Genomic DNA, 13375 nt, shown 5'->3' with positions numbered 1-13375 from the left:
GCCCAGAGCCCTGAGCTCCCACGCGTGGGGCTCCTGTTTGTGCCAGCCTGGCCCCTCGCGCCCCGACCGCTGCTTCCATTTGAGACAGACATCAAAGGTGGGGCGCCCTGATTTCATAAAATGCTAAGCCACAACATCTGGAAGTTAAGATAAGAATCCTCACTTCCCAGTCCTCCTGGGAAGAGAAGAATTATGTTTTCATCTCCCGCTGTGCAAGGCGCTCTGGTTTGAAGGCCCTGGGTGCGTGGGCTACTCTGCCACCTGCTGTCCAAAGTCCCCAGGAAGAAGTACTGCACACCCAGGGGGACCCAGCCAGGAGCCTCCATCCCCTGTCTCACGACCAGCGGTTTCCGATGGAAACCCTGTTGTCCTTCATGTACAGATGGGCCACCTGCTACAGCAGTCGTGTCCCCCAAACAGATCCATCAAGTCCTAACCCCGGGCCTGTGAAAGGGGCCTCGTCTGGAGATGGGGTCTGCGACATCAGACAGGTTCTCGTCCAACGTGACCGGTGTCGAGAAGAGACACGGGGAGACACACGGGGGAGGCGGCCGTGGGACCCCAGAAGAAAGGTTGTCGGGATGCGGCTCCAGGCCGAGGGAGGCCGAGGGCTGCTAGCAGCCACCAGATGCTGGGAAGGCCAGGAAGGTTTCCCCTCAGGCCTCCGAGGGGGGGCAGCCCGGCAGGCCCCTGGGTCTTGGGCCTCCGGGCTGCAGAGCTGAGGACGAGTCCTGTCGTGTTAGCCCCGGGGTGTGGCAGGTCGGCAAGGCCGCCCAGGAACCCTGCACCAGCAACCAGGCTCCACCTTCCTCTGTGGTCCCCTGAACTATGGGCCCGCAGGGTGCCCCCCACACCCACCAAAGGCTCAGGCACCCTGGCCAGCGTCCTCTCGTCATGCCTGCCGCCGCCGCCGTCCTGAGAAATGCTGGGCCCCGCGTGCCCGGTCTTTCCTCCCCAGACGGAGACTTGGGCTTGCCGCCAGGTGGAGAATTCTGTTCCCTCTGTGGCGTCTCGGTTCCAGCACCCCACTCGTGGTCCACAGCGCCCGGACATCCGGCTCTCACTTTCCCTACACGGTCTCGCTCAACCGGGCCCCCACATGTCATCCCTCCAGCCGCTGGGTCCCAGGCCGGCCGCGGGACACGGAGCCGAAGAGACGGAGAGAGGCCGACACACCAGGTGGGCAGGGAGCCAGTGTGACAAGCAAGGGGACTTCTTGGCCACCGGGAGTCCAGGCACCCCGCACCTGCTCGCCAGAATCTTAAAGTTCAGAGACGCCTCCGCGGGGCTCAGTCACCGGTACCCTCGGACAGTCTCAAATCCACACTACCTCCCAGCCACGTCCCTGCAAGCAGCTCCCACCATGGGAACGGGCGGCCCAGCGCACGTCCCAGAGACAGGGCAGGGTGAGGGCCAGCTCCAGGGACAACCGGCGGTCACAACTCCCGGCCCTCGGTGACCCGCGACCGGCTCTCGAGCTCTCACGCGCCCCTCTTCCGCAGTGGACCCTCAGTGGCCAGCGAGAGGAGCCGCGAGCGTGGACGTGGCTCACTCAGGGGCTCTCCGGCCGCACTGCAGGCAGAGCCCCTGACACGGCCCAGGCCCACGCGAGAGAACACACAGGTTAAGACAGTAATTCCCGAGATAAAAACCTTTTCCCAGCAAGAGCCCCGTGATCTGAAGCCTGGGTTTAGTCACTGCCCCCAGCCGGTGGTCAGAGCACTCCAGGCCTTCACCTGGGTCCTCGGTGTGACTTAACGAGGAAGACTCGTTATGGGACTCATCAGGTCCAAACACGGGAACTCTGGATGCCAGCACGGGCGCCTCCCCTAGAGGCAGTGGAGAGGTTTGAGGCCTCCCGTTCCGGACGACGGCCTTCTCTCCGGGGCCCCGCCGGCCTCAAATGCCGCGTGGTGGGTGAGTTTAGCGAGGCTGGTCCTGCACTGTAGCTCCGGGCCCAGGGCTGGGGCTGAACAATCGTCCTGTGAGCAACGGAGTGAGCCCACCCGGCCTCGGGGAGACGGAGCTGCCGCTTCAGGGCCTGGACTCGGGGGTGCCCACCACAGGGCTGTTGGGAAGGCAGCCCAGTCGGGCATGAGGAGCGGCCGGGAGGTGGGCTGTGGCCAGGACTCGGTGTGCGGTCCACGCCGGCTACACTGCGTTTCCTCAGGTTGAGTGTGTGGCCTAATAACGGGCCCCCGGGAGAGCGAGTGGTGGCCCAGCCCTTCCAGCAGGACAGCCCATTGCCAGCCCGGCCAGCCGCACAGTGTCGGTCAGGGTTGGGCACCTCTGCAGGCGTCCCAGTCTGGGCTGGGGGGTGATGGATCCAACCAGGGGATCGCTGAAAGGTATTAAAACCTGGGTCGTACGTCAGTGGTCCCAGCGAGGTGACATTACTGGTCAGTCTCCTCATCTGCGGCTTTGCTCGTGCGTCTCTCCTGTCCACCACCCCTGCTGCTGCGGGTTATAGCGACGGGGGAGCCCCCACATCATGGCCTTTGAACCCCCATCGCTGTCTAGGTGCTCTGCTTCTCCGATGCAGGCAGCCTGCCTCACGTGGGACCAGGACAGCGTGGGTCGGGCCAGAGGCGGCGTCTGCACACGCCCGGGGCATATGGAACCCTCGCTCAGAGGAGCGGCCAATACAATCCATGTGCCGGTCCCCTGTGAGCTGGGGATTCTGGCCGATGGCCCTGGACTCCTCCAGCATCGCCCTGAGTCGGGTCACGGACGCATAGGACCGGCCGTCCCTGCACTGACCAGGTCGCTGGACTTCAAGGGCAACCTAGCATCCCTGGTGTCTGGGGGCTGCCACGGCCCCAGCCCCGGCTGCTGTAGCCACTGAAGCGTCACTTGCTGGGGCTTATCCCCAGGCTGGGGCATCATCTTCCTGAGGAGCCAGGACAGGGAAGACAGTGAGGGCCACCAAGGCTCCGGCCGGCCACCCCACGTCTTTTCGCATATCCGGACCTACAAAGTCTTACTCAGGATCACCACCCCTCGGCTTTCCACTGTCGGAGCCGTGGGGTCCGTCACTGTACAACAGCCTCCGCACGCAGGGCCGATGGCTGGGGCCGCGAGGGACTGCCCACCACACCACAGGCCGCTTGGTCTGTCCCTGCCGCCACCCAGACGGGGTCAGTGTTGGGTAGAGCAGTAACGACAGGCCGTGTGGGCGTGTGGACAGACGGACGGCCTTGACAGAACTGCCCGCACTCCAGGCAGCGCTGGCCCCCCACAGGCTGCAGGGGCCACCCTGGCGACAGGGGTGCGGGTGTCTGGAGCAGCTGCGGGCTTCCCCCCAGGGCCTCGTAGTGGCTGCGTTTCTGGGGACCGTGGGCTGCTGGACAGGGCGCGCCTCCACTGAGAACAGGCGTGCCACGTGGCCAGCGTGGGGCTCTGCGCCACAGCGGAGGTGGCCGCTGGAAGATGGTCTCGCCCCCCCACCCACTGGGCAGGCAAGTCCCCGCCACACCAGGCAGTTCATTAGCGAGAGGCTCCTGGAGGAGCGCTCCGTGGGGTCTTTGTGACTCCGGCCCCTTCCAGAGCAGCCGTCAGTCCTCGGGACCCTCCTGTTGTCTCCACCACGGTGCCGGAGCCATACCCACCGGAGTCCCGGACGGCCTCAGTGTGAGGTATCCCGGCTGCCACGATGCCCACAGCTCGAACCAGCTCCCCTGGCGTTTCTCCCCGAGGCCGCTGTCGGTCCCGCCTTCGCACACCTGCCCCTGCTTCCCCAGGAGGCATCAGGTGGGGAATAAAAGTCCTCCCAGGCCCCCAAGTCCCCCCCCAAGCCCTGCACCTCGTTTCTGTTCTCAGGGCACGGGCAGGCCAGCATCTTCTCCATCACAGATTCTGGGGACATGTGCATGTCACCTCACCGGACAAGACCCCGAAACTTTATGGGGGTGCCTGGACCTTGAATGTTTGTGGTCTGTCATGGGGACGTGTTCACGGTCCAACCTGCCCCCCTCACAGACGCTCCAGCCAGGCCCACGGAGTGTCTCACAGGTGACCACTGTGTCATCGATGAAATGCGCCCATTTCAGGAGTGTGGGGAGGGAGAGCAGGGACAGGCGGGTGGGGTGGGACTGGCAGGGAGCCTTGGGGAGGCACCGGAGAGACCTCGGTTCCGGCCCCTCCATGTGAAGACACGTGGGCTGTAGTTACCAGAAGCCGGTCCTCCCGGGGTCTCTTCCATGCGTCTCCGTGAGGATGAAGCCCATTTGCAGAAACACTCCTGCAAAGCAGTGGAGAGAAGCCGTGACCGCGTGCGGAGGAGAGAGCCAGGGAGAAAGAGCCGCGGCCGGAGATGCACTGAGAGCTGGCGGAGCGCGGCGCGCCTGGGATGCACGTCTTAAAGTCACCACGGCTGCCGTTATGCCGGGACACAGTGGATTCTTGGGGATTTTATAGAAACGTAGACAAGACAAGTTCGGTGTCTCTTCTAGCTTGACCATGCTTCCCGGGGAGTCAGCGAGTCCGTGAGCCTCATTAGTGTGACCTCTCTCTGCGAAAAGGAGAGAGAACACATCTTTGGAGATGGTCCAGGGACCTCGGCAGAAACCCCAAACTTAGTTCAAGGTCAATAAGACTTTTTAGAATTTGACTTTTGGGGTCTGAGGTCACTGGGAAACAATACCATTGAATCAAATTGATAATGAAAGGCTTCAAAGGCAAATCTAGAAGGTTATACAGTTATTAAAAAACAACTGTTCTACTGGAGAAGACTCCGTTTTCTTGAGCAATCACAGACTCGATAGAGACAGTAGGCGGCCCAGGAAATGATTGTGATACAACACAGAAGCCATCTTCCTGGCAGATAAATCCAGAGGCTCTTATGTTTATTTTTTTAAGATTTTATTTGTTTGAGGGAGAGAGGGAGCATGAGCGGGGTGAGGGGCAGACGGAGAGGGAGAAGCAGACTCCCCGCTGAGCAGGGAGCAGGTCGAGGGGCTGGATCCCAGGACCCTGAGATCATGACTGAGCCGAAGGCAGACGCTTCACCCACTGAGCCCCCCAGGTGCCCCAGGATGAGTTCAAAGGTAAGGAAAAACCTTTCACAATCCCATCAAGAAAGACCAATAGTCCAAGAAAACTTTGTCCTGTTACCAGACAAAAGAAAACTTGCCATTTTATATACGTACATTATCGATATCAAAGCTGCTTCTGTAGGACAGTTTAGAAAGCCCCTTTTCAAGTAAATTTGGGCAGCAGCCTCGGACGTCAGGAGACGTCGCCGCCTGGAGCCCTCATCTGCAGACGTCTGGAGACACACAGACACGATGTCCCAAGGTCACTCGAGCTCGGAGCCGCCGAGCCCCGCCGGGTGTCGTGCAGACGGAAGGCGTCCGGTACCTGCTCTCACGGCTGAAGCTTTTCCTAGCGCGTGTGGGGAAGACGTTTCAGATCGGTCTTCGCCCCTGAGCCGCCGTGGCCGGTGAGGGGGCCTCCGAGGCGGGGTCCATGCGGTCGAAGCCCCCTTCCCCCGCGGGGCCGGGCGACGGTGGGCAACGCCCCAGTTTTCCCCGGGAGCCTCCATTTCGGACATGATGAGATTTACAACCTGAAGAGACGGAGAGAACGCGTTTTCTAGGGGTTTCGGCGTCTGTTTCTCTGGTCCTGGAAGTCTAGCGTAATGAGCATGTGGAGTTCTCCACGGCGCCGGCGTCGGACGGCCTGGGGCCCTCCGTGCACGGTGGGTCACAACCCTCTCCCCCTCGCGGGCCTCACTTTCTCAGGGATCCCACCGGCTAGTGTCCCTCTCGGGCTCCGTCGCAAGCACCGGGACCTCCGTAGGTGGCGGCTTGCGCCCTCCTAGCTTTGCCAGACCACGCGTTCTTGTCTGCTGGCCGGAAGCCAGACGTGGTGGGTGCCCGCACAGCCTCCCCTCTGCTCCCCGCCCAGCTTTCTGGCCCGACCCTCAGCCTCTAGCTGGGCCTCCCTGTCCCTCTAAAGTCCCCACAGGGGAGGCGAGTCCACTGCACAACCCCAGGCCTCCGTCGCCAGCCATCGTGCACACCGCACCCCTTCCCCAGAGTGTGGGACCCACCGCAGATCTCCGGGCCTCCTGCACTCAGGAACCCGAGGCGGCCCACAGGCGTCTCACGGACAGGCCCCCTCCCCACACAGAGGTCAAGGACGCCCGCGCAGGGCATCTCTCCTGTCCCTCCTGGTGCCCCCATGTCTCCGGGGCAGGCAGAGCGGGAGAAGGAGGCGGGCACTGCAGAAGGGGGGCGGCGGTTTCTGGAAGGGGTTGACTTCCCTGCGAGGCTTCTCCTGGGCGCCACCAGCCAAGGAGATCGCCACACCCTCCTGACGCTAAAGTTTGTTCAGGGGCCTTCCCGGATTCGGTCACCACACCGCGATGACCTGAACGCCACCGCATGACCTCAAGGCTGTGGCCCTGGAGGCGGCTCCTGCCGTGGGAATGGGGCAGAGCGTGTGTCCCAATGACAGGGCAGCGTGAGGGGCCAGCTCTAGGGTAACCCGCGGTCACATCCTCCCCATGACCTCCTCTGACACCTGCCCTGCCAATCACCAGTCCCTGTCAGACCCGCTGCCGCCTCCAGCCAGCCTGGAAACGCAGCCTCAAGGACCACCGCTCTGACAGTGCTGGACACCCTCCCCCTTGACCCGCCAGCAGCGCCCAGCCCTGCCTGTGACAGTCCCCTGCGACCCAGGGTCTCCTGTCCTCTGGCAGCCTACCCTATTTGCTCCCAAGTGGGGTGAAAGGCTCACCCCTTGCCATCCTCGGCAAATATTCCTCATGGGACCTGCCCTCCCGTCTCCCTTGTCCTGCACCCCAGCGACCCAGCGACACGCCTATCGCCTGCTCTCTAGTCTAGTCCAGCCGCCGGTCCCTCCCACGCCCAGTGGCCGCCCTGTGGAAGGGTTCAGTGCAAAGGCCCGAGGCCCCAGCCGTCCAGGGACCCCCATGCTTGCATCTAATCAGCCCCCTTGCTCCTCCCAGCGCCTTTACCCGAAGTGCCAGCTCCCCCTCCCCACTGGAGAAGAGAGATGCTCATCCTGTCCCTGCCAAGACTCACCTCTCTCCACCTTGTCTGTGAGCAGAGAGTGTCCTCCTGCCATAAGCGCACCCCAACCCCTGGGTCCCGGGTCCTGGTTCCCTCGGCACCGCGACTGGTCGGGCCCTAGTCTGCCTTCCCCTGCCCTGCACGGCGCTCGCCGGCCATCTCCACGGGCTGGGCTGTCGGGGCACAAACGCTGATGGAGGGCTGTTCAGACAGGTCCCCTCTGTACCAATCAGCTCCTGTAAGCCTCCGGACGATGACCTGTGAGCCAGGTTTTGTCAGTCCTGCTGTCCAGATGAGAAAGGGAGGCGGGAGGTTAAGTGATGGGACCACAGTCAGCCCTGAGTACGTACGGATAGGCCAGAACTCAGACCCAGGGCAGGCGGGGCACTCGGGGGCTGGTTGTCCACCCCCCACCCCCACCACGGGAAACACCTGCCCGCTGGCAGCCTCGTCTCCTGGACTTTGGTTCCCCTTCCCAACCCCCACGCTGGGGAGATGCCCCTGGAGGTCACTGTCCCGGGAACCCACTGCTTTGCACTGTGTCAGTGGAAGGACTCCTGTCCGCCCGCCCCTCGAGGGAGTCCCTGGCACGGGAGCAGACTGTGGGGGCGGGAGCACGGGTTGGGAACTTCAGGAGGTCTTAGCTTCTGGCTAATGCGTGGCCTTCAAAAAGTGACCACCTCTCTGGGACTGTTTCCTCCTCCGTAAAAGGGGGAAATACCGCCCTCCATGCATGCGTGTTGGGAGCAAAGGCAATATTTGTGCACATACTGGCACTTGGGACCAGCATGAATAAGGGGAACGGGTGACACTGACCGGGCTCGAACCTGGGCCTGGCGGAGGGCCTAGACACACCACAGACATCTACTCATTTCAGCCTCCCAACAGCCACTGGAAGTAGGAACGGCCATTACCCGTACTCAACAGAGAAGGAAACTGAGGCACAGAGAGCTTCACTGTGCCAGTCCTCGTGGACAGAGGTAAGAGGGGCCAGGACCCTGCAGGACCCTTCAGGACCCTGTGAGAGGAGGCCCAGACAGAGGGCCTCCCGAGCCCACAGCTGCCAGCCTGGACGGGTCCCTGGCTCTACTGTGACTCCCCTCCATATGGAGAGGGGACCCAAGAGAGGGGTCAGAGGGCACTGGCCCAAGCGGCTCAGTCCCTCTGGGGCCTGATTTAGGCCCACCCCACAGGGACTGGGCAGAGAGGCTCCGCCCAGCTCTGGCTGCCAGAGGAGAGAGGCTCTCTGCCACCTTCCCCCAGGGACAGGGCCCAAAGAGGGCGTCAGGGCCCCGGGGTCAAGAGAAGGCAGGGGCCTCTGTCCCACCCGACCTCAGCAGGCCCGAGCGGGTAGAAGCACTGTGCTCCCAGGCTGGCACACCCACTCGGCATGTGTGAGATCTCTGTGTTCTTCCAAGGAGCAAACCACATAAGCTCTTCCAGTATGGACAGAGCAGGCCGCTAGACAGGAGCCCTGGGGAGGCAGCGGGAGGCAGTGACTTCATGGTCTCCCACCTCCGGGAGCCGGCTGCCCCAGAAAGCAGGTTCCGGGCCTGGACTCTTCCTTCCAGCCCACAGGGACCCGCAGCCTCATTATACAATGTTCTTACCGCGGTTTCAGCCGGGGAGTGGGGGGCGGGGGGTGGCCTCAGCGGCTCTGGCAGGAACCTTGTAGGTCCAAAAACTTCCCCCACCCCCGACCAGTAGGAGTTGTCCCTCAGATGACTGGACGCAGCCTCCGTTGCCCTGGCTAGGACCCATAACCTCTGGAAACAGAAAAATCCCAAATCCCCCAGCCGCAGTGCCCAGCGCAGCTGTCCCCTCTGGGCCTGCCCACTCCCCCAGCCTGAGTGTGTACTTGATGGACGGCTCTGTGCCTGCTCCCTTCCTCCTGGCTGTCTTTATTCAAGCGCAGATTCTCAGGTCAGTCTCTGGTGGGGGATCCAGGACCCGAGCCCTCCCACCGCACCAGGCAGGTTCTCTCCACATTCTGGGGCCCCAAGTCTCTGTAGGGGAGAACATCCCAGGGGGAGCGGTCAGTGGCATCGAGGACCTGCTGTGCGCATCCCTGCAACCCCCTTCTTTGGGGGAGGTCCTGGGGAACAGAAGGTTGGGCCATCCTTGAGTCGTGGATCACCTGTGAGGGCCTCCACTCTAGGGCCCAGCCAGCCCCCAGCCCTCTCCAACCTGGGGGGCACACGCAGTGGTGTGTGGCCATCCCGGGGCGCTGGGGAAACTTAAAGAACTCTGAAAGTGGCTATAAACCCAAGGCACGAGCATCCGTAGAGGCCAGCGCCCGAGCTCCCCTAACGGAGGGGCATGGGCACGTGCATGCGGGTGGGTTATTAGATGACAAGCAAAGAAGGAAGTAGTGAGGAGTCCCGGGGAATGGCAGCGTGCCCTGGGGCAGGGGGCCGCTACCGGTGCTGCAGGATGGACACAGCATGAGTGAGGCCAGACAGCTTTGGGGGTGGGGGGAGTAAGGGGGTGGCACAGTCCCAAGTGACCCGCAGGGTGAGGCTTTGGATGCACAGCCCCTGGGTTCCCCGAGGGGGACGGTGATGAAGACGGCCTGGGGCTTGTGGGGGCCAAGACCACGCCCTGGGGGGACCGCAGGGCAGAAGCCTAGAGTGGCCCGGCTCCGGCCAAAGCCGTCACCCCAGGAAGAACAGACGCAGTTCTAGGGTCCGGCGGACTAGAGCGGGGCTGGGACACTTGGGGGCACGAGTCCTGCTCTGACCCTTGAGTGGCAGGGACAAGTGGCCTGTGCCTCCGTGTCCCCTTCTGTGAGGGCCGCGTCCTGGGCGCAGGGAGGCCGCTGCTGCGCGGTCCGGAGCGGCTGGGGCGCAGGAAGCCGCCCCCCCCATAGCTCCGCGCCCGGGGCGCCCGGCCATGCGGACCTTGTGGGCAGCGCCTCCAGCACCCTCGGCCCATCCTGGCGTGCGGTCGCGTCGGGGACGCCAGGACCGCTGGCGAGGGGGCGTCGAAGAGGGGAGCGGGGGGTCGGGTCCCGGGGCGGCGGCTGCGGGCATGGGGTGCCCGGGGCGGGGGCGGGGCCTCGGAGGGGGCGGAGGGAGACGGCGGAGTGAGGGGCGCGTCCGAGGACGGTCACCGCACGGCGGGGGCGGAGCCCGCGGGCGGGGGCAGTCGCCCCTCCGCGGGTAACTGGCGCTGGACTCCGAGCGCACCCTCTGCGTCTCCTTGGCAACCAGCCCGGGGGGGGCCCCCCCTCGCGTCAAGAGGAAATGGGTGTGCGCGCGGCGTGCGCTTCCGGCGCGGAGAGGGGCGGGAGCGATTGTGAACTGGCGGCGGGAAGGACCAATCGCGGGAGACGGCTGGCGAAGAGCCAATTGCCGGGGCCGGAGGGGACGGGAAGGGGCGGAGTCTGAGGCGGGGCCTACGGGGCCGAGCCAACCGCGGTGACCAGGGGGAGGGCCGGGGCGGGGCCGGGGGCGGTGGCGACGGCGGCGGGACTGCGGCCTCTTCCGGCCGGGTCTGGGGTCTGTGCTGCGGAGTGCGGAGTGCGGGGTCGGGGTCTGGGACGGCGGCCGGCCTGGCCATGCTGCAGCTGCGGGACTCGGTGGACTCGGCGGGCACGAGCCCCACGGCGGTGCTGGCGGCCGGCGAGGAGGTCGGCGCGGGCGGCGGCGGCGGGGTCGGGGGGCGGCCGGGCGCGGGCACGCCGCTGCGCCAGACCCTGTGGCCGCTCAGCGTCCACGACCCCACGCGCCGCGCCCGCGTCAAGGAGTACTTCGTGTTCCGGGTGAGGCGGGCTGCGCGTCCCGGGGAGGGGCCGGGCCGGGGCGGGGGCCGCAGGCGGGGCCGGGGGGCCGCGGCGGACGGAGCGTGACCGCCGCTGCCCGCGCAGCCCGGCACCATCGAGCAGGCGGTGGAGGAGATCGGCGTGGTGGTGCGGCCGGTGGAGGACGGCGACATCCAGGGCGTGTGGCTGCTGACCGAGTGAGCGGGGCGCGGGGGCGGGGCGCGGGGCGCGGGGCGCGGGGCCGCGCGGTGACGGGCCGTGTGCGGGCAGGGTCGACCACTGGAACAACGAGAAGGAGCGGCTGGTGCTCATCACGGACCAGGCGCTGCTCATCTGCAAGTACGACTTCATCGGCCTTCAGTGCCGGCAGGTGGTGCGCGTGGCCTTGAGCGCGGTGGACACCATCTCCTGCGGGGAGTTCCAGTTCCCCCCGAAGTCGCTCAACAAGTAAGTCCGCGAGCGGAGCCGCCCCGGGCCTCGGCTTCCCGGCCGCGCCCCCCCCCTCCCCGCTTCCCGGCCGGCCCACAGGAGGCCTTGGGTCTGCAGATGCGGAAGTCGCAGGCCCGCTGCGGTGGGCGGTGCGGGGCTGCGGGCGCGGGTGCGCTGGAGGGAGAGCGGCGAGGCTCGCGGTGAGACGGAGCCGACTGGACCAGCACTTTACCTCTGGCCAGGGAGGGGTGACTGGTCCTGTCTGGCTCTGCTCTGGCTGTTCTAACGGGAACAGGGTCGTGTGTGACGTCCATTTACACACGTCCTGCACGTTAAACGTGAGAACAGTCGTGGCCCGGGTCAGGACAGAGTGAGTGAACCGTGTGCAGCCTAGACCAGTTGGGTTGGGAGGCTTGGGCTGTCCGCCTCGAGCCGCTGCAGGGCCTGGGTTTGGGGACGAGGGCGCCAGCTCTCAGCGAGAACTTGGGGACAAAGCCCTAAAGTTGCCGGCGTGTCATCGGTGTGCGCAGCCCGGCCACAGAGTCTTCCCGTGGCCCCTTAACCTGCAGTAATCGTGGGAAGATCGGGGTCACCAGTACTCGGTCTGTCGCGGCCAGAGCGCGCGGCGCATGCTGACCGGCGACCGCGGTTACTCCCGGAGCCCAGAAGTTCTTCTCTGCTGGAAGCGCCGCAGGTCTTGGCTGTGGCCGTGGAGCAGCGTCCCGGTGTCACTCCCCACACCCGACCGGGCTGCCGGGAGCGCTGGGGCCTGCCGAGTGAGCTCGTTTCTTCTCTGTAGGCGAGACGGTCTCGGGATTCGCATTCAGTGGGACAAGCAGAGCCGTCCTTCCTTCATAAACAGATGGAACCCCTGGTCCACCAACGTGCCCTACACCACGTTCATAGAGCACCCGATGGCCGGTGCGGATGAGAAGACGGCCTCTCTGTGCCAAGTAAGACCCTAAGAGCCGCGCTTCCCAGCTGCGATGGCAGCGTTCTCACGCTGCCCTGCTCCCCACGGCGGCCACGTGTGGCCGTGGGGCATGTAAACGGTCATAGTAAACTGAGGAAACAGACTTCTAAATTTTAGAAGTGTTAGCTTACATTTAAATAGCCCCATGTGGCTAGTGGCTGCTGGTCAGTGTGGCTGTGCAGCCTGGCCCCTTGTGGCCACCATCGCCCTGCAGGAGGGCCCAGCGGGGTTCCAGGCAGTCTGTGCTCACCAGGAGAGGACGCCCTGGGGCCCTGGTAAGGCCGTAGCTGGACGCCACTCAGCAGCCGTGCACTGTGGCCTCCTCACTGGCCTGGCAGGTGGCAGGGGCATCAGGTGGGTCCTCACTGCAGATCTGCTGTGACGTGCGGAGGGCGAGGCCCTGTGCGGCTCGTCATGTGTCCGCGTGAGCACGGGGCTAAGCAGAGAGCCACATCAAGAAGGCGAGCTGAGGGACTGTGAGGCTGTGAGGCTGTGGCTGCAAAGGCATCTCACGCAGGGGCAGCGAGGGGGGCTGGTGCAGAGCTGGGTGGGGTTTTCCTGGTGTAGATCGCTGATCGGCAACATGTTTTCTCTCTCTTTAAAGTTGGAAAGCTTCAAAGCTATGTTAATCCAAGCTGTCAAAAAAGCCCAAAAAGAGAGTCCTTTGCCGGGGCAAGCCAGCGGTGTACTGGTCCTGGAGCGTCCCCTCCTCATTGAGACCTACGTGGGATTGATGTCCTTCATTAACAACGAAGCTAAATTGGGCTATTCCATGACCAGAGGCAAAATAGGCTTCTAGACACTGTCACAGGCAGACCAGGGAACTTGGGGCGTCGGACACGCCGGCTCTGCTGCCCCTGCAGGGTCGGGGCTGTGAACCTTTAGGGGTCTGAGCGCGATTAGAAAATAGTCAAATGAATTCTATGCTCTAGCTGAGTCGTGGACATCTGGCAATAGGAGCTACGGACAAAAAGGAAGCTAGCTGTCCCTGTCTTGGCCGGTATTCCGTCTTCTAGAACCTGTTTCCGTGCTTTTCCTGGAGTGTCTGCATTTGGCTTCTCGTGGTCCTTCCCGCCCAGCACTCTGGCGTGTTAATAAACGTGTGGTCCCACCAGAACCTCCCTGCTGGCGCTCACGCTTTGTGGACTGCTCCGTCCAGGGAGGTCCCTGAAC

At 64.2% G+C, this 13375-nt stretch overlaps 1 protein-coding gene across 2 annotated transcripts; it reads left to right on the top strand.

Annotated features, from left to right (window-relative positions):
* Positions 1-10513: 10513 nt before the first annotated feature.
* On the top strand, positions 10514-13323 carry LOC111154585 (tumor protein p63 regulated 1 like). Of its 2 annotated transcripts, none has more exons than XM_022514247.1 (5): positions 10514-10800; positions 10906-10997; positions 11071-11247; positions 12029-12182; positions 12807-13323. In XM_022514247.1, exons 1-5 carry the CDS (start codon positions 10597-10599, stop codon positions 12999-13001), a joined length of 822 nt encoding a protein of 273 aa, XP_022369955.1. In that variant the 5' UTR covers positions 10514-10596; the 3' UTR covers positions 13002-13323. The 2 variants fall into 2 exon arrangements, with proteins under 2 accessions (XP_022369955.1, XP_022369956.1); XM_022514248.1 differs by having other exon boundaries at positions 10516-10668.
* The last annotated feature ends 52 nt before the right edge of the window (positions 13324-13375 follow it).

This window comes from Enhydra lutris, unplaced genomic scaffold (assembly GCF_002288905.1).
Source record: "Enhydra lutris kenyoni isolate GAN:26980312 unplaced genomic scaffold, ASM228890v2 scaffoldscaffold38, whole genome shotgun sequence".
NCBI lineage: Eukaryota > Metazoa > Chordata > Mammalia > Carnivora > Mustelidae > Enhydra > Enhydra lutris.
This window is presented reverse-complemented; position numbering and strand designations above follow the sequence as displayed.